At 35.9% G+C, this 19909-nt stretch overlaps 4 protein-coding genes across 9 annotated transcripts; 2 read left to right on the forward strand and 2 right to left on the reverse strand.

Moving 5' to 3' along the window:
• Positions 1 to 17: 17 nt before the first annotated feature.
• LOC108198946 (uncharacterized) lies at positions 18 to 3608 on the reverse strand. The gene is made up of 4 exons (XM_064082581.1): positions 3501 to 3608; positions 1811 to 1960; positions 1681 to 1726; positions 18 to 272 (listed from the first exon to the last, which is right to left on the reverse strand). The coding sequence occupies exons 2-4, from the start codon at positions 1940 to 1942 to the stop codon at positions 229 to 231; spliced, it is 222 nt and encodes a 73-aa protein (XP_063938651.1). The 5' UTR covers positions 1943 to 1960; positions 3501 to 3608; the 3' UTR covers positions 18 to 228.
• Positions 3609 to 4224: 616 nt separating this feature from the next.
• On the reverse strand, positions 4225 to 8008 carry LOC108197562 (tRNA(His) guanylyltransferase 1). 2 transcript variants are annotated; one of them, XM_064083549.1, is made up of 3 exons: positions 5761 to 8008; positions 5041 to 5127; positions 4225 to 4946 (listed from the first exon to the last, which is right to left on the reverse strand). In XM_064083549.1, exon 1 carries the CDS (start codon positions 7738 to 7740, stop codon positions 6187 to 6189), a length of 1554 nt encoding a protein of 517 aa, XP_063939619.1. In that variant the 5' UTR covers positions 7741 to 8008; the 3' UTR covers positions 4225 to 4946; positions 5041 to 5127; positions 5761 to 6186. The 2 variants fall into 2 exon arrangements, with proteins under 2 accessions (XP_063939619.1, XP_017220700.1); XM_017365211.2 differs by having other exon boundaries at positions 4225 to 4956; positions 5041 to 8008.
• Positions 8009 to 10351: 2343 nt separating this feature from the next.
• LOC108199517 (putative E3 ubiquitin-protein ligase RF298) lies at positions 10352 to 14715 on the forward strand. Of its 5 annotated transcripts, none has more exons than XM_017367357.2 (4): positions 10365 to 10536; positions 10755 to 10792; positions 10964 to 13127; positions 14007 to 14082. In XM_017367357.2, exons 3-4 carry the CDS (start codon positions 10968 to 10970, stop codon positions 14010 to 14012), a joined length of 2166 nt encoding a protein of 721 aa, XP_017222846.1. In that variant the 5' UTR covers positions 10365 to 10536; positions 10755 to 10792; positions 10964 to 10967; the 3' UTR covers positions 14013 to 14082. The 5 variants fall into 5 exon arrangements, with proteins under 5 accessions (XP_017222845.1, XP_017222846.1, XP_017222844.1 ...); XM_017367355.2 differs by having other exon boundaries at positions 10366 to 10540; positions 14021 to 14715; XM_017367354.2 differs by having other exon boundaries at positions 10366 to 10536; positions 14021 to 14715.
• A 2484-nt stretch (positions 14716 to 17199) lies between these two features.
• On the forward strand, positions 17200 to 19141 carry LOC108197821 (uncharacterized). Its single transcript, XM_017365528.2, has 4 exons — positions 17200 to 18160; positions 18311 to 18518; positions 18614 to 18743; positions 18830 to 19141. The coding sequence occupies exons 1-4, from the start codon at positions 17325 to 17327 to the stop codon at positions 19066 to 19068; spliced, it is 1413 nt and encodes a 470-aa protein (XP_017221017.1). The 5' UTR covers positions 17200 to 17324; the 3' UTR covers positions 19069 to 19141.
• Positions 19142 to 19909: the final 768 nt, after the last annotated feature.

Genomic DNA, 19909 nt, shown 5'->3' on the forward strand with positions numbered 1-19909 from the left:
TTAATTTTAATCGAACTGCTCCATCATCTTAATTTATAATTTCCTTGGACAGTCTTGCAATTTGCGACATAAGTACATTTAATATTTCTTCTCTTGTAATAAAAAATCACAAGGCAACATGATAGGAGTTTATTATACAACTTGTATCTAAAATAAAGGCTTAAAAATTTTTTAATGTGGTAGATATCTTTATCGCCACAATATTACAAAACATACTCTCTTCCTTCATCACTTCTTTCTCCGGTCATTGCATGCCTTCAGAGCTTGAACTTCTGTATAAAAAAACAGTAAATACATGAGACTGGGACAACATATTCACATCTTCCATTGGGCATGAGAATAACAAGATCTGAAGAAATCAAAGTAATTAATGAATGATGCTACAAGCTAGACAAGGAAATGCCTCCGTCGATGGTGTGATAGTGAAGAAGTCAATATATTTTGGACTCACTAGTTTTCGCTTAATATATCAATGTGATGCTCTTTACTATTTTTCACTAGTTACGTGGTATGAGATTTTTTAATAATTCACTCTCTTTGGCAAAAAAAAAAAATAATTCACTCTCTTTACTAGTGAATTAGTGAAAGGTTGGTTAAACACATTCCAATACTCACTTGTATACTGTAGTATTGGAATGTGTTTAACCAACCTTTCACTAATTCACTCCTTGACCCTAGTCATAAGAGAATAGAATATCTCGTACCACGTATATGTGGAACTTAGCATGTTAAATCATGTATCTACTATGGTGTGGCCTGAAGGGAACTATATTTCTTCCATCTCCAGAAAAGTCTTATAGGCAATCAATTTATGATGATATATAATGATATGTTATTAGACATGCATATCATGATTCCATGATCATTTCAAGAGTTCTTACGAAAACCTTTAATTATTAAAATCATACTTGTAAACGAATATACATCCTTTTAAGTACAAGTCCGTTTTTTACTCATAAGTGGGTGTATTCAACTACGATTTTAATGGATTAATAGTACCGGTCTTTCTAATGTGTGCCCAAGGGCACATAATAAGCACCAACTCTCATGAAAATGGCTTCATTTGATTGGTGGACTTGATGTAAATGCAGGGGGGCCATTAACATTTATTATCTATCCACCAATCAAAAGCTAGTATTCTCATGGGAGTCAGTGACTATTGTGTGCCCATGGGCACACCATAGAAAATTCGTAATAGTAATATATGAATTTTGGTGAACTGTATCTAATTTTGATTTTATGTGGATTCTAGATAAATTGTGAGTTGACGTAGAGTCCTTAAGATTTAAGCAGAATACTTCAAAATCCCATGGATTATGGTGGGATTTCAAAAAGCATTTAATACACTGAACAATCTCATGAAATCTATCATTTTGGAAGTCCAAGAAAATCCATCAGCATCTGAATACCATCAGATTTTAATGCATTTTATATGATCTCAATTAAATACCATCGGATTTTTAAGCATATTTTGAAAACCTGATTCAATACGACCAGATTTTCAAGGATAATTTAAAATCCTAATTGTATACCCCAAGATTCTGATACATTTTTTAAAATCCGAGTTGAATATACCTAGATTTCATGAATGAAAATGATTCCTTATAAATCTCAGTTAAATACATCCCCCTAGAAAATCTCATATTTTGCAGAAAACAGAAATGGAGGAAAAAGGCATACCTCTCTGACAAGATTTCCAATTTCGATCATTCTTTATAAGACAATCCTGCAATTGACAGAGACAAATGAATGAGTTATTAACACTCTTGTATACATAGTGATAGTACATAACCATCCAATATATATATACCTGCAAGGTAAGGTAGACAGAGGAACATTCCTGAAGCTGCTTCACACTTTGATCATCTTCATCTGCATCGTCACTATGGAGTGGAGGTGATGGCAAAGGCTTCTGACCAGGTTGACTTGGTGGCTGATCCATATAGCTTACTCCTCTGCACTTCAAAAGTAGCAAATGAGATAGTGAGACCGAGGACCATACGGCACTGTTTATTACAAAGGCAAGCGCACACACTCATATATACCCTTATTTTGCTCTCTTTCTCATCCCAAGTAAAAGAATTATTAATTTAATCTACACAGACATGCTTTATTGTGTAGTATTGTGTAAATATTAGTCAAGCGCGCACATGTACACTCCCCTGTTCAGCTCCCTTTCTCATCCCACATAATAAATATAATTTATTTCATCATACATATGCTTTATTGTGATGTATCGAGTGACTATCAAAGCCTAGGTCAGAGTGATGATCCAGAAAACAATAAAACTTGGAGTCCATGGGAGATGATATAAAGGGAAAGCAAAATCCAATCAAGCACCAGCCTAACATTTTCGGACCCCTAAAGTACTGAAGAGTGAAGAGTAACAAAATTAATGTACGATCGTTGTGCAAGCTGTGCAGTTTATAGCTAAACTCTAAAGCCACAAACCAATCTGGATATGTGTTTAATTTTTCAAGTTGCATCACAAAAAATTGAAACCGGACTATATGCGTCAAAAAAAATGCAGTGTGGTCCGGGTGGTTCAAGGCAACTTATTCTTTCAGTATGGCATGAACCAATACAACATAACCAAAACTAACTTCATCTGATTAACAAAAAAAAACTAAGTCCATCTATTTATTGGGTTTAAAGCTTGGTTCGCGTGCAGATATATCCTGAAGCAGTATACAATTTAGACCACCAGAGCCAAGTATGACATGTATGTAATAAGATTAATGCTTGCTGAATATCTGTATCACTACTGCACTTACTAGACTACTATATTAGTTTATAGAAATCTCAATAAAGCAGTACCATCATAATATACAGGACAACCACATACCACACAATTGACTACAGAGCCTCGAGGAAACGTGTTCATACTAATTTAATTTACTATCAAAAACCTCAAAAGTCCCAATGAGTGAATTATCTCACAAGGCTATTGCATGTACATAAAATCTAGCTCATGTTCATATCATTCTCGTATATCACAGTCACTTTCTGAGACCGCAGAGTATAAGGTGAGCTAAATTAATCTACTAGCTAACAAAAGAAAGAAAAAAAAAACATTCAACTTAATTACATCATTCTACTCGCCGTATCCTAATAGAAACGAAAAGCATATTGTGACGAGAAGCTTTAGGATTTTGTTTTCAAATTAACTAGTTTACCCCGGCCTTCCACTATATGATTAAACAAACCTAACATACGTTTCACTCTCAGTTCCTATGATCCAATTCATTTCTTGATTTTACAAATCAACCTGAATAATGCAAGTCATAACATTGTTCCAGTTTTATAGCGATTAACAATTGGCATCATTTAAGAAGGAACTCAAATGGAAACTCAACTCAAGTACATGGATACGGAATGAAATTAGAAGCAGTTAGCAGACTAGTTCTTGTAGATAATTATGAAAAATATTTACGAATTTAACATCTGAATTAGAGAACCTACAATGCACACAGACAGAGATATATAGACAAAGATCGTACCCAATTGTGATCGGAGTTGAATTGGAAACCAAAGTTTGAGAATTCCGGGAAATTGATTTGGGGGTTTTGATAAACCCTGATCCAACATTTTCTATTTCTGTCCAAAATTATACTTATATAAGAATAAATATTTATAAATCCTGTGTTAGAATACCTTTTTTTTTTAATTTTCTGTGCTTACTCTTTAACGAAATTATTGACTTTAGGCAACCACCATGTCAAACATGTAATATTAATTTTTTAAATATTTTTTGTTGTTAACATATTAAAGTGTTAAACTAAATATTCTTTTCAAAAATTTAATTAAATCTTTGAACAACTTTATTAGCGTAAATTATTATATTATATAAAATGTTAGGTAGAAAAAACAAATATCTTTAATTTAATAATATTAGATGTAAGTAATTTAAAATTTTACATATTAATTTTCAATTATTTAATCATAAACTGAACCTGAATTCACATCTACACAATAACTAAAATAAATCCATCGTTTATAAAAAGTTAATATGATTATATTGTTGAAAGATTTTCTTATATAACTTTATTAAACTTACATAGTAAAATAATAAATATCTTCTATTGTTTTTTTTGAAACATATATATTTTAACCCATTTCAAAAAATATTAATACTTCCATTTCTGGGATATAAAAACAAATAAATTAGAAAAAATGTTAAAGATCTCAAAGAAAAAATTCGAAATTTTAGTTCACGATTTTGCATCAACCATTCAATTAAAATGTCACGGAACAAATTTGAGGCACTCCTGATACCATTCATGACATCTGTTTCTTATCCAAACAAAATACCAACAATAACATACACTATAAATTGGAAAGGGAAAAGATCAGCTTAAACAACTTTCGTGTTTATAATGATGTCAATATGAAAAATTTGAAACAAGACAACACCGATCATGAGAATGAAGAGAAGTACTACAGCAAAAAGGCCACAACAGATCCCCAATAAACCTTTGATAGATCATAAATTGTTGACAGATAGCAAACACATCACTTCTGGATTGAGAAGCCTTGGCCCTGCTGCATGTGGCCGCATACTCGCATTTGATAAGATAAATATTTAAGCTGCCAAGGGAAGATTTGTATACCACATTTTGCCCACCGCGATGTTATAATACGCTTGCTGAGAAACAACAGCAGGTTGCTCGAGTCAAACTTGCTGGTGTAGCTGCTGACACATATGCCTGCTAAAAGATCTTGAATCCCAGCAACCATGACTAAGACGCTTTCTTGACAGAAACAACAGGGGAGTATAGGAGAAACACAATCATTATCTACTGATTCTCTTGTACTCTCAAATATTCAAATGTGTCATTATGATACAAAGAACAGGTCGGGTATTATGGGGCTGATCAAATAGGCAGCAAAGGAAGGGGAGAGTACGCATAGTGGAGGGTATCCAAACCTCGAGGTTAGTGTCAATACTGTAAAATTCTGACAGTATATATCAGAATCATCAATAAAAAACTAATTTACCAAAAAAAAACCAGGCATTCAATTTAATTAACTTTTTCTAACCTTGCTGATTGGACGTTCATATTGCTGCTCGGAATGTAAGATTATAAGCTCATCCACCTTTATATAGGGCGCAGAAGAAACAATGACCTGTGTATATTTCTAATCATTCCATAGATAACTGTATTGCATATTAATCTTATACAAACACTTCAAAATGAAAACATGGCAACACATAAAACATATACTAATAAGAGCTCCAACATTCATTGCGCCTAGACATTGCATCGTCATAACATCAGAAAGAAACCATAAGTATCTCCTTCAATCAACTAAAGCATCAGAGTGACACCACTAAATCATATATACATTAAATTAGATAGAAAGCCATAATGCATTACCACAAACAGTACTTCTATACGTGGACCACCTACTAGCCTAGTTGGACTAGTGTAATTATCCGTACACCAGTAAAGGTAAAGAAGCTCCAAGCACTTTTAAAGCAATACTAAGTGCCACTCTATTACATTGTACAGCTCATTTGTGGGTGGAATTAGCCACGGTTGAGTACCCAACTCCACTAGCAGCCAAATACGACGAAAAAATCTCATAATTAAGTAATGTGCAGTATAGAACTAAATCAGTATTCAATAACATTAGCACACATTCAGCCTCCAAACCTTTTAATACTAATAAAATATCAAATTTAATAAAAAACGAACCAAATACCAAAGATAAAGACAAAAACCATAAAGTTCTAGCTCTAAGGCAAGCAACAAAAACCTATTGGCGCCAAAAGCTGTATATTTTTTCTCGTATCAAGAGGACACTGTGCACAAGGAATTCTAGAGAATGCGACACGTTCATCACCAAAATGCTTCTGCCTTATAAGCATAAAACCGTCCTCTTCAAATAGACAGATACCACAGTACCAAATCAAATTGGACAACTGCAGACGCCTTATCCCCCTCCACAGTACACCTTCGTTAAAAGCATGGATCACTGCTGTGAATGTATGATCACAATATGCAGCCTCGCTAAAATTTCCTCCTTTTGTTATGTTTCGTTAGTTCATGCATGTATAACACTGATATATAATTAAAGCTTTTCCAGTATACTGTAATTGGGTGTCTACGCACCTCCATTGGTAATGTAGGCTTCAAAGATTAATGGAGGTAAAATTGTGGAGATCCTCAATATCACTGTTCTCTAAAGCGGCTCCTCATTGAGTATATTTGGGTTGGCTTCCCAAAAACAGCTGTCAATAATATTACAGTGCTTAATTACAACTCTCTTTTGAGTTTCTCCAATGGTATTGACAGTGTCCTTCTCTTCCCGAAAAACAGAAGACCCCCTACGGAACATATTTGGCAATTTATTGTACTCTATATTGAATTTCTGCGCAAGCAGCTCATATTTTTCATTTGTTTGAGTACCCTTTAAGTATTTCTGAGCTTCACGTTTGCTCCTTCCTGATTTAACTAACTCCCAAAAACAAGTATTATACTGGTTGTTAATGTGGCAATCAACTTGTCTCCATGCTAAATAATCTTGAAGAATCTTAGACGAAGGGTAGCAAACAGCACGCCCATCAAAACTGGGTATGTATTTCAACTCCTTATTAGGAAAAAAGAGCATCCATTCCAATATGTAAGCAGCAGAAAACAATGACACGATTGCTGACACTATGTGGCTACCACGCCTTTGATAGAGCTGAGAATCTTTCTTCAAAACAAAGCTGTACTCATCACTTACCCCATATGCAAATACTATATCACTAAATTCCCTGAGCACAGCAACAGCACAAGAATTCATAAGGTTCAGGGCTTGCTCATCATTTGGCTTCTCAAATTCATGCATCTCTGAGAACTTATGAAAGTGGCAGCCGTCTATTCTAACAACAATCCACGTAGAAGGCATCAACTTGTTCTCAAATTCAAACGACTTGACAAACTCTGGTTTGATCTTGTTAATGTCCTCTCTAAATTCACCTATCTCCTTCACTACACAAGAGTGCTTGTTCCAGAAACTTCTTGAGGCAATGCTTTCATGATGCTCCACAATGACATCTTTCCGCAATCTTTTAACAGGAACCCCATCTCTATGCTTCACAATTGCTTCAATCTCCGTCTTAACAACACATGATCCTTGACGAAACATTCTATTAATCGACTTGTAGTTAATTCCAAACTGCTGAAATAGCATCTCATTCTTGTCTTGCTTCCCACTTCCCTTCAACACTTCTCGTGCCTCCACTTCTGTTTTCCCACCTTTAACCAAATTCCATAAACAAGTATTATACTGATTTCCTGCATGACATTCCCTCTGTCGCCACGCCAAATACGTCTGAACAACCTCCACATTCGCACAACAAAGAACCCGTGATTTAAACACCGGAACACCTGCCAAATCCAACCCCGGAAAGTAATCTTTCCAACTCCTCACATAATTCGAACTAAAGCACGAAACAACAAGTGACAATATCTTGCTAGCCCTCCTCTGGTAAAACCTTGTTTCTTTACTAAAAACAAAACTATACTCATCACCAAACCCGTAGGCGAAAACGATATCTGGGTACTCTTTCAACACAGCAGTTGCACAAGCATTCATCAAATTCACAGCTCTCTCATCATTGGGTTGCTCAAACTCATAAAATGTCGTTGAATTGCAGCAGTGAAGATTAACAACAATGAAGTTAGGAAACATTACTTCGTCGTTGACTTCGTAGTCCACTTTGACGTACTCATACTTGCTGTTTGCCATCCCGGGAGCGTTAATTCGGTGTTTCTCGATCTTTGTTTTCTCAGGGAACTTTGAACAAACAGTTGGCGCCTGGCCGGCTAGTTTTTTACAGTTGCGCGTGGGTTCACTATATTTTCCCAATTAATTACTTATAATTCCCGTCAAATTATTCTCCAGCTGGATCTACCCCGATGACTCTAACACGCCGATAGTAAATTTATTCTCGACAAATTATTTGGATCAATAAATTCTAAAATCCTCGGCCTACGTACAAGTTACACATAAAAAATCTTATTATTTTCAAAAACATTCATAAAGAATAGTATTTTTATAATATTTTTACAAAACATTAAAAGACTGATTATACTGCTTTTCTTTTTTTGCCAAAAAAAGAAATCACTTTCATTAGAATAAAATAATGTTGGGACAATCTCAACTGTCAATACAACCAGGATGTAAAACAAATAACATATTAAAAATATTCCGTTGTTTTATTTTCTGGGGAAATCTACAAAACTACCTACCTTTTCTTTTATTGTTTTCAAAAATACTACCTTCCAGAATTATTTTTAAAAATACCTTTTCATAAAAAAAAATTTCAAAAATACTGTTTGCAACTTTTGCAACCTCATTTGCAACTACAGGCGGCGCCAGCCGTGTTGCAACCTCTTTTGCAACTTCATATGCAGCTGAATTCCTGATTTCAAGTTCCAGTTTTCAAATGTCATTTTCGACCTCATTTTCGGAATCGATATATCGATTCCGAAAATGAGGTCGAAAATGACATTTGAAAACTGGAACTTGAAATCAGGATTTGTAATTGCATATATGATTGCATATGGTTGTATTCAGTTACATATGGTTGCATTCAGTTGATTCTATTGTAATCTAATGGCCCCGCCAGGGGCACACCATACATCTGTTGTTACTTACAGTTTTCAGTTGCATTTAGTTGCAACTGAGGTTGCAAATGAAGTTGCAAAAGTTGCAACTGCAGTTGCAACCTCATTTCCAACTATATATAGTTTTCAGTTGAATTTAGTTGCAACTGAGGTTGCAAAAGTTGCAACCTCATTTGCAACTTTTGCAACCTCATTTGCAACTTTTGCAACTTACAGTTTTCAGTTGAACTAGTTGCAATTGCAGTTGCAACAGTTGCAACTTCCCATTTTTAATTGCAACTTTTGCAACCTCATTTGCAACTTTTGCAAACTCATTTGCAACTTTTGCAACTTCATTTGCAACTTTTACGGCTGCGCCGCCCAAGGTTGCAAATGAGGTTGCAAAAGTTGCAAATCGTATTTTTGAAAAAAAAAAATTATGAAAAGGTATTTTTAAAAACAATGAAAAAGATGGTAGTATTTTTAAAAAAATAATTTTACAGATGGGTATTTTATAAAATTTTAAAAAGTTTCAAGTTAAAAATGAAATCAAAAATATTCCAAACGATACAAATTGCACCAATATCCCATAAAACAGTCGCATCACAATTGATCTTATTACATAAAAATCATTATCAGATTAGTGTTGAGAAATCATAATCGCATAAACTGAGACAGAGGATAGACATCCTAACTATTTACATGACAGATACCGACCATAGACATGTCAAAAATTTAAACTCCTAATAGATGAACCATATCTAGTTATGAAATGTGAGCTCTTCCAATAATTACCACTATCGACTCAGATTTGACGAAGGCTTTCCAAATCCCCAAAAATATCAATAAAATCATCTTCAACATATTCAACATTTAATAACTCCAAACATAATTAAGCAAAAACATAACAAAAACTCCAAAAGGAGAAAACAAAACCACCACTTAAAAGGAGAGACGCACGAACATCTAATAAATTGGATTTTATTAAAAGAAAATCAATAAAAATAATAGAAAACAAAAAAATTGGGCGGAAAAACCGGTGAAAGCCCTCAAGGCCTCAACTAATTTAGAAAAAGCTAACTCAAAAAAAAGAGACGACTCTTCAAACCCTACAACGTAATATACTACTCCCTCCGTCCCAGTCAATTGTATACGTTTCTTTTTCACTGCTCGACACGCTTTTTAAGGCTCTTATAAAACATAGTTCTACAACTTATTTTTAAGGTTTTCTTTTTTTGTATAAAAGTATAAATGTTATATTTTTATACAAAAAAAAAATCTTAAAAATAATTTACAGAACTATACTATATTGAAGCATTAAAGTCCGTGTCGCGCCCCCGTCCCCCAATGTATACTATTGACTGGGACGGAGGGAGTATTTTTAAGGAACCCTTGATCATACAACATCACGATATCTTATTATGACAAAATGGACAAGCCTTCCATACTCCATAGCAAAATTACGAGACAATTTGAACATGCTTGAAATGAAAAACAAAAAGAAAGAAAGACCAAGCTCTCAAGAAAAAATTGAGAACAAGAAAATGCTTGCACTCATGCCTGCATCATCGCACGTGTGCCAATGTGAGTGGCTTAGACAAAGACCACTTTAACCATGGTTAATATCTAACCATAGTTACCTACTTAGTCAGCCCTAGACAGAAAAATTAAAAACAAACAAAATCAGAAAAACAAATATCCAATTAAAAACAAAACAAATAAAAATAAAAATAAATGGTTATATATATTCCTGAAAATTAGAGAGAAGAAGAGACAGACGTTGAATGCATAAAGCAGAAGAAGAAATAAAATAAAGTTTTAAAATCACACACACACACAAAATAAAAAATAAAAATAAAATCAGTTTTCTCTACTTTCGTCGATGCTTCGAGATTTATTCTATCTTTGATTGCTCGACTCGTGTAGCTCCAATCTGGTATGTATGTATCGATCGTATCTATATCCTGTATATACACACACATCTGTATATAATTTTAATTGAAAAAACACTCTTGTTTGGGATCTTCACTGTATGAATGTATGTTTTGTTGAATTTGATTGATCTGATTGTTGATTCTGATTGTTTGTGTTTGTTTTTGTTGATTGATTGGTTAATTTTGTGGTTTTGATGATTAATTTTGTGTTTTTGTGCAGATTTTTTGTCGATTTTGTTGATTTTGATAGTAATAAAGGTATGGATGTGATGAGTGTGTTTGGTTGATTTGAGAGTGTTGGTTTTGATTTTAATTTAGTTGATTGATGTGGTTTTTAATTTGTTGAGCTACTTAAAATGTTGTTGTGTTTTTGATGAAATGAATTTGATGATTGATGAGGGTGTTTTGGTTTGGTGTTGTGTTGTGTAGTGTGATGGCGTCGATGGTTGCCAAGGCGTGTAATAGTAATTCGAGTCAGTTGTCGTCGATATCAGTGCAGGAGAAAGGGAGTAGGAATAAGAGGAAGTTTAGAGCTGATCCGCCGGTTTCGGATGCGAGTAAAACGGTTTCGGTGCCGTTGAGTGATTGTTCGAGTTATGAGTTTTCGGCGGAGAAGTTGGATATTATGCAAAATCATGGGCATTCTGGGGGGTGTGATATGTGTCATGTGAGTGAAGGACATGCTGATGCGTTGAAACTTGATCTTGGATTGGCGTGTGCTGTTGGGCCGTTTGAGGCTGGGACGAGTAAGGTTAAGGAGGAGAATGTGGTGCACGATGAGGTTCATGATGCGGATTGGAGTGATCTTACGGAGTCTCAGTTGGAGGAGCTTGTTTTGAATAATTTGGATACGATTTTTAAGAGTGCGATTAAAAAGTTAGTGGATTGTGGTTATACCGAAGAGTTTGCTACTCGGGCTGTTTTGAGGTCTGGTCTTTGCTATGGGTGTAAAGACACTGTGTCGAACATAGTGGAGAATACTTTAGCATTTTTAAGAAATGGCCAGGAGCTTGATCCAGCAAGGGAGCAGGATTTTGATGATTTACAGCAGATGGAGAAGTATATATTGGCCGAATTGGTTTGTGTTATTCGTGAAGTCAAACCTTTTTTCAGTACTGGGGATGCGATGTGGTGCTTGCTGGTGTGTGACATGAATGTCTCACTTGCCTGTGCAATGGAGAGTGATTCTTTCGGTAGTTTTCTGGGTGATGGGGTTCCAAATGGTGCTGTGACTGCTCCTGTTCAACCGCAAGCAAGAACTGAGGCAAGAGGTTCTGAAAACCTTCAAATTTCTGGTAGACAGAACCCGTCATTTGCCTGTGCTTGTCATTTCCCATCTGAATCATCTATCATGGCTACAGTCCCTTGTCTGCATAACTCTCCTGAGGCACCAACTATGACTGTGCGTTCAAACTTCAAGCCTAGAAATTCGTCTGCTCAGAATGGACTTGTCGCAGAGAAGGAAACTGCAGGCTCTATTGAAAAACCATTTACTGCTGTTGGACCAACCCATTCTTCGGCTTCTGAAGAAAAATTCATTGGCAGCAGAAAGATCTCTGGTATAACTAAAAGAGAGTACATACTCCGGCATAAGTCGATTCAACTGGAGAAAAGTTACCGTACTTATGGATCCAAAGGTGGCTCTAGGGCAGGAAAACTCAGTAGTTTTGGTGGTTTAATTTTGGATAAAAAAATAAAGTCCGTGGCAGATTCTACAGGTCTAAGTGTAAGAAATGCCACCTTAAAGATTAGCAAGGAAATGGGAACCTGTTTGCCTCAGGACACCTTGCACAATGATCTTTTGAATACAAATGGTCTGCCTCCGACATTCAGTCTGGATACTGTTAATAATACTATTTCGTCAATACCTAAGACTAATTTTGTATCAGCAATACCTACAATCAGTGACCAAAATTCACTACCAGCACCTGATACTGAGCTCTCTCTCTCACTGTCGTCAAAAAACAACAGTGTACCAATGCCTGCCAGCTGCAGTTCTGGGGCTCCAAAATTTGGCTATTCTGGATTCCCCAATGAGAAGCCAGCAGGACAGTGGGTACCTCAAGATAAAAAAGATGAAAGCATTATGAAGCTGGCTCCAAGGGTGCGTGAATTACAAAATCAAATGCAGGAATGGACAGAATGGGCTAATCAGAAGGTTATGCAGGCTGCTCGTAGATTGAGCAAAGATAAGGCTGAACTTAAGACACTTAAACAAGAGAAAGAAGAAGTGGAGCGCCTTAAGAAGGACAAGCAAAATTTGGAGGAGAACACAATGAAAAAACTATGCGAGATGGAAAATGCTTTATGCAAGGCAAGTGGGCAGGTGGAGCGGGCTAATGCTGCTGTCCGTAGGCTGGAGGTGGAGAATTCAACATTGAGACAAGAGATGGAGGCTGCAAAATTACAAGCAGCACAGTCTGCTGCAAGCTGTCAGGAGGTGTCAAAGAGGGAGAAAAACACGCTGATGAAAATTCAGTCATGGGAGAAACAAAAACTCATGTTTCAAGAGGAGCTAGTAGCAGAGAAACACAGGAAAACACAGTTGCAACATAAATTGGAGCAGGCTACTGAACTTCTGGATCATCAAGAGGTATGTTTTCCCATGTTTTTCTTTTATATACTTGTCCAATGAATATCATTGACTCGCCTGTAACTCATGGATAATGACTAATAATTGTCTAGCCTCTTTGACAAAGGTGCTGCTCATGCTTATTTGCTTATTCTGTTTCAGGATTGTTGTGGGGTGCCCAAGATTTATTGGATAAGTTATAGTTAAATTGCTGCACATTTTATCATTTAAGAAGAATTAGGCTTATTACTAACCTTGTCACGATAGTGAATTACTGAGATATATGTTTATGTTGAGTCCTTTGGTTTTGAATGAACATAGGCAGCTCAAAATAATAGAGATTGGTATGAACTCAAATACAACTATGCAAGGTGGTTAATTTCTTCTTAGCTTTTGATCTATTCTATATATCTCTTGTGCACAACTTATGTTATATGTTTGTTCTCTTGCTAGTTGCTACTTATGTTCATCTATAGTTTGTGTGAGGTTGAGTAGAAGTATCATTAAAAAGACAATTGAATTCCTTTTGGTTTTTGATGCATTTTTTAGTGTCCCTTGTATTTGTTTGGCATATGAAACTATCTTCAAAATTACACATATTGTTTCTTCAAATCTTACACATTAGTTGTGCTTGAAATCATCTTATCCTGTATGTATCACACAATATACTAGAATTCTTGCAACAGATTTGTATATTAGCACATATAAAGTACAAAATATGAAGGAATTCAGGTCACGAGAATAGCAGTGCTAAGAAGTTCCATCTATTATCTTCTCAAAATTTTAGCTCTTAAAAGAGACGTTGGTGGTTGTGTTTTTCTACGCATAATGCTTTCTTTTGTGGTGGTTTTATTTGATATATATATATATTTCACCCTTCCATATTTTCTCATTGAAAAGGTATAATATCACAGGCTAGATGCAAACGGGAAGAAATGGCTATTGAAGAGCTGCTTACACAAGCCATGTCACTAAAGAAAGAGAGAGAACAAAGTGAAGTTTCAGCTAAATCAAAGGAAAATATTATTCGGGTGAAAGCAGAAAAGAAACTACAGAAGTTCAAAGATGATATCGAAAAGCATGAGAAAGAGATCTCTCAGCTTAGATCAAAGATGGACTCTTCCAAAATAGCTGCACTAAGGAAAGGCATTGACGGAAGTTATGCCAGCAGATTAATAGATTCTCAAACTCCAACCAAGGAGTCCACAAAATCTTATAGTTCGAGAATGGTAAATAATTTTGAGGACCATTCTGGAGCGGGAGGTGTCAAACGTGAACGCGAGTGTGTGATGTGCTTGTCTGAGGAGATGTCCGTGGTTTTCCTCCCATGTGCCCATCAGGTTGTGTGTACAACTTGCAATGAGCTTCACGAAAAACAAGGCATGAAAGATTGCCCTTCATGCAGGAGCACCATCATAAAACGAATTCCTGTCCATTTTTCTCGCTCTTAAATTATTCTAGATACCGAGTGGGTTTTCCTAATAATAAGTGTGTCTCTTATGAAAGTGAATAATGCTCAGTACCTTTCTCAAGGTATAAACTTGTGAGCTTGCTATTTGTGAATGCTTTATAAAGAAAAAATATACTGCATTATGTTTGGATTGTTTAATACTTTCTTTTTCCTTACATTTCATATGTTTATTTTTTTTAGTTTGGAAAGCACAGATACATTTATTATCACTGCTCGGCCTATTGGTATAGAACAGAACAGGGGAGAATATGAGATGATCAAATACAAACTGAAAAAGTTCTTGTAATTTTGCTAAGTGTTTTGAGGACCATGCTAATTGCAGAAGCATCTAATTCATTGTATTTGCAATATCAGTCTGGGCAGGCTTTTCTGAGAAACAAGTTTCTTGTGGTTGAGAGACCAGTGAGACAATCAGGATGAAATTATTGCATGGTAACAGCAGAGACAATCACCGAGGGCATCTCCGACCATCACTCTAAACTTCATATTTCTTCACTTTTAACTTTATAAATAGAGTAATCAATCTCCAATCATCCATTATTCTATCTTTATATATAAAGTCATCCACTATCCTACTCTATATATGAAGTTGAACTTGAAGATAAAGCAAAAATTGCTTTATTTATAAAATGAAGTAATGGTTGGAGTTGGATAAAGATATAAAGTGAAAAAGGTGAAAAATGAAGATGAAGTTGCTTTATTTATAAAATTATGATTGGAGATGGTCTGAGGAGCGAAAATTAAGAAAAGAAAATGCTTTAAATGAGTTTTTTGATGAGAGTGTAAAACTAGATTCACCTTACTAGAAGCATTGTTTGATGGACAATGATGAAGAAACAGAACATGCACACAACTTGTTTACCTGTGTTTCCACCTTTTGCGTTTTAGTTATGTTAAGATCTTTCTCAAAGAAAGACGTAGTTTGCCTAGAAAATTTGCCTCTGTTCCTACTCCGACGAGCATGGTAGATTTGTTAATGGTATGTATGATTTGTTAGCCCGCGTTGCAGTTCAGTTCAGAACATAACAAGAGTTTGATTTTCTGAGACTTAAACCATATTGAAATAGAATAGTAAAGCTTTTGGAAGCCTGTTAACATAAGATTTTCTGAGATTTGCTGGCTAATGAAGTAGATAACATAAGTCAGGTCAGTTTACATTTGTCAGAATTATATACAGAGTCTTCCACCGTTACAAACTACTCAATAAATACCGGTTTTTTTTAAAAAAAAATTTTGGGGAGGATTGTAGGTCCTGAAGGACCCCTGAGATGGGCCATAACGTCACTAAGCTTAGTAAGAAGCGGATGGAATTAAGTATTGGCTCTTGAGCTTGTTGGAGCCTTTCTTAGACCTGTCCGGAGCTTTAGCAAGATTTTAGTGGATCCAAGATGAATTGAGTACGATAGAGGATAAACTCCGGATGAGAAATGTGATCCGGGGTTGTACGGGTGGATATGTCATGTAAGAATAGTTTTTTTTTTATTTGTATTTAATATTTATATATGTATTTGATCACTAAGATAATATATGTTACCCATCTTGTTTATATTTGATCCGGGGCTGCTTGTCTCCCCCAAATAATTAGTTCCTAAATCAGTGCCTGAACAGTGATCAGTACACAACTTAAATATGGGTAGTCTCTAGACTTTAGTCTCTATTCCTTTCTCTTTCAACCTTTGTTGACTTGCCGCACATTAAGCAAGCAGAAGGGCTAGTGAAGAGTCACCATCATTCACAAACGTCCATCCTGAGATAATAAACGTTGAGCCTCTTAGCCAACTTTTCGAGACCGCTAACTAAATGAATCTATAGTCTCTTTCTTGACCCTAGGCTCCTTAGTTGATAGCACGTTAAGTCTTAAATGATGCCAAGTCTATATCTTGGCCCTTAACAAATTTTTGATCCTCTATGTTCTCACGGTTTATTAGGCGATGATTTCATTGAAATTTTGTTGGTAAAGCAAACTTAATCGTATCCATCAGTAGTGTGTAAAAGCGGGAATCAGATTTAGAAGACACGTAACAAGAATTATAATAATTGGATTGATCGGAGATTAATCAAATGATTAATCGAATAATCGGAGATTTAATCAGTTTGTTGAATTAAGAAACAAAGATTAATAGGTGAGTCAAGCTACGAAACAGAGATTGATCGATGATTAATCATAATTAATCACCGATTTTTGGAATAATGATATCTGTGATGAATAGAGTCGCGGTCTAAACACAATAATACTATGAAGAATCAACAGTCAACAAAATCTTGATTGGACCCCTAGGAATGCATATATATAACAACATGCTTCACACAAAGCCAACTTAAAGGGCTATTCATAAAATAATGGTGTTAAACAATCAAATTATGTCTCACTTTCTTCTTTTTAAACAGTTAATTTTGCTGTTTTTCCAGCAAAAGTCCGAGTTACATAGGTGAGATTAGGTGAGTTATTGTTAAGAAAAGAGAAGATGAAGCTCAACAAATACACATAGATTGATTCATTGTCAACCTGCACATGAATTCTTGGAGCAGTTGTAATGCATTTTTGTCTTGATAACTACCTTTTCCCCTTTCTCTGTCCACATTTTCAACAAAAACCCCACCAATCTCATGTCATGATCTTTTACATGCTATATAATAAACCAAGTTTCTTCTCATTAATGCATACTAACTAGTGTAAAAACAAGCCAGTTTCTTGATCTGCAGAAGTTATTAAAAAAGTTGTACATTGTAAGCTAAAGATCATCTCCATGTTGAGTCAGTTCAGGAAGAAGCTCTCTCATCTGTGCTCGAGGATACGATGGTTGATATGGAGAAGGCCTAAATCTAAAGTTGTGATCAGAAGATTTGGGAAGTTGAGTTCTAAAGGGCAGCTTAGGAGGAAACCAAGCAATTTAGCTGTACGTCGAAAAAATGACCTTATGGGAGGTGCATTGCTGCAAAAATCTGTCCGTGTTGCCACGTTTAATGCAGCGTTGTTCTCTCTTGCACTTGCTGTCCCGAGAGCTGAGAAGGCGGTTGTTTTTCTCAATGAAGATGACCTGTTTACGACGATGGAGAAGTCTGCAAATAATGTTCCTAAAAGTATACTGAAGCAGTCACCATTGCACTCTTCTTTTAGTGGCACTGCCAGTCCTGAGTATCTGTTGAGTCCAATAAAACCAAAGATGAAGGTTTCCATTAATCTTCCGGATAATGAGATATCTCTGGCTCAGAAAAAGGTTCTTGGCAAAATAGACGAGCCCTCGAGGCCTATTAGGCAAGGGAGTGTTAGAAACCAAGGTCCAATGAGGTCTCCGGTTAATATACCATTTGGTATGACTAATTGGATGAATGATGGAAGTCTGATCGGAAGTAGAACTATTCTTGATGTTCTTAAAGAAGTGGATGCTGATATCCTGGCTTTACAAGACGTGAAGGCCGAGGAAGAGAAAAACATGAAGCCTCTTTCTGATTTGGCTTATGCATTAGGAATGAATTATGTCTTTGCAGAAAGCTGGGCTCCAGAGTATGGGAATGCCATCTTGTCAAAATGGCCAATCAAGCGTTGGAAAGTACAGAGAATTTACGACGATCAAGATTTCAGGTACCCTCTTCTCTTTTCCATTATCTACAACACGGCTTAACATCTTCAGTATGGTAGCTTATCTAGTTTGCTAAAATTTTAATTCTTAGTTGCCTTGAGTAGATTAAAGTCATGATACACGCTAAGTCTATGTTAATATCAAAAACGCAGGAACGTGTTGAAGGCCACAATTGATGTCCCATGGACAGGAGATATCAACTTCTACTGCACTCAACTTGATCATCTTGATGAGAGTTGGAGACTGAAACAGATTAACGCGATCATTCAATCAAGTGATCATCCGCACATCCTAGCAGGAGGTCTGAATTCTCTCAATATATCAGATTATTCACCAGAGAGATGGGCAGACATTGTCAGGGTAATCTCAAAATCCTCAGTGTAACCGATAAATACATTGTGATACAATAAGTTACTAATTTTTTTTTTCTAAATCGCAACTATATATGTCTGCAGTACTATCAGGCTATAGGAAAGCCTACACCGAAAGTTGAAGTAACAAACTTCTTAAAGGGGGAAGAGTACATAGACGCGAAAGATTTTTCAGGGGACTGTGAGCCCGTTGTCATGATTGCCAAAGGCCAAAGTACTTCCCTCTGTTCTACAAGAAGCCACATTTGTGTTTTCCAAAATAAAATGTATTTTTTTTAACTTATATTTCCGTGATTGCAGATGTGCAGGGTACGTGCAAGTATGGAACACGAGTAGATTACATTATGGCGTCGCAAGACCTGCATTATAAATTTGTTCCTGAAACCTATTCTGTGATTTCATCAAAAGGCACCTCTGATCACCATCTGGTGAAGGTTGATATAGTGAAAGCAGCAGACAGACGACCGAAGAAGCTGACACAGAAGGTTGCAAGAATAGCCAGTTCTTGTTCGTCTAGTGGAATGTGGAAAATAGACTAGAGTTAATCCTTCAACAATTAAATAAGATGCTATCATACTTTATTTTTATTTAGATGAAAATTTGATATCTGCTGTGACCCAAGGTTGATCAAGTGTCCAGATATAATTCCATAGGGCTCCGATTTTGACTGCTTTGTTTCTGGAAAATATTTTGTGGGGCTCCATATGCCTGGGGGAGTAAATTGGGGGAGCAGGGGGACAATGGGTAAAAGTTAAAACAAGTAAAACATGGATTTTGAGTTTGGTGACTTGCACAGAGATCACATTGTATAGCTTGGTGGGTCCGGATCCCTGACATACGTATGTTAGTAGCATATGTTCAGCGGAAAAAAGTGTTGGACAACTTAATCCTAAGTTTTTGATATGTATACAGAGAGTATTGTAGTATCATTCAGCGGAAAATTGACTCATTCTAGGATTTTTCACGTCCGGTCGCTAGATGTATGCTAGCGGCATTCGTATGTTATGGGCTAGTGGTTTAGTTTGGTACAGCCAAACTACTTTCTGGGACTAGTAAATTACTCTGTTAGTTGTGAGGGATCTCACATTGCCACACCACTGATTCATTGTTAAGTTATTTTCTTGATGGTCCAAATTCTTTTTTAGTTCTACTGTTAATGGCAAAAAGTTAAGCAATAAATACTCACACACACACATATGTCTGCTAAGCTTTAAGAATTGCTTGTTCAAGTTGTGAATTTCACTTTCTCACTGCACGTAAGTTAAAGCCCACCATATGATGTTAGGCTAATTAGAAAGAAAACGTGCTCTCCCACTCATGATCCATTCATAACATGCAGGTTGGTAAAATATTTTCAAGTTTCTGGTAATATATGAGAAG

This window comes from Daucus carota, chromosome 8 (genome assembly GCF_001625215.2).
Source record: "Daucus carota subsp. sativus chromosome 8, DH1 v3.0, whole genome shotgun sequence".
NCBI classification, from domain to species: domain Eukaryota; kingdom Viridiplantae; phylum Streptophyta; class Magnoliopsida; order Apiales; family Apiaceae; genus Daucus; species Daucus carota.

Bases quoted from the DNA above. Each gene is read 5' to 3' on its own strand.
- LOC108199517 (XM_017367356.2), top strand. From the start codon at position 10,968: ATGGCGTCGATGGTTGCCAAGGCGTGTAATAGTAATTCGAGTCAGTTG. The intron at 13,128-14,020 runs GTATGTTTTCCC...ATAATATCACAG, and splicing joins AACTTCTGGATCATCAAGAG to GCTAGATGCAAACGGGAAGA.
- LOC108198946 (XM_064082581.1), bottom strand. From the start codon at position 1,942: ATGGATCAGCCACCAAGTCAACCTGGTCAGAAGCCTTTGCCATCACCT. The intron at 1,727-1,810 runs GTATATATATAT...TGTCAATTGCAG, and splicing joins CTGTCTACCTTACCTTGCAG to GATTGTCTTATAAAGAATGA. The intron at 273-1,680 runs GTATGCCTTTTT...TTTTTTATACAG, and splicing joins TTGGAAATCTTGTCAGAGAG to AAGTTCAAGCTCTGAAGGCA.
- LOC108197821 (XM_017365528.2), top strand. From the start codon at position 17,325: ATGTTGAGTCAGTTCAGGAAGAAGCTCTCTCATCTGTGCTCGAGGATA. The intron at 18,161-18,310 runs GTACCCTCTTCT...TCAAAAACGCAG, and splicing joins TACGACGATCAAGATTTCAG to GAACGTGTTGAAGGCCACAA. The intron at 18,519-18,613 runs GTAATCTCAAAA...ATATGTCTGCAG, and splicing joins GATGGGCAGACATTGTCAGG to TACTATCAGGCTATAGGAAA.
- LOC108197562 (XM_064083549.1), bottom strand. From the start codon at position 7,740: ATGGCAAACAGCAAGTATGAGTACGTCAAAGTGGACTACGAAGTCAAC.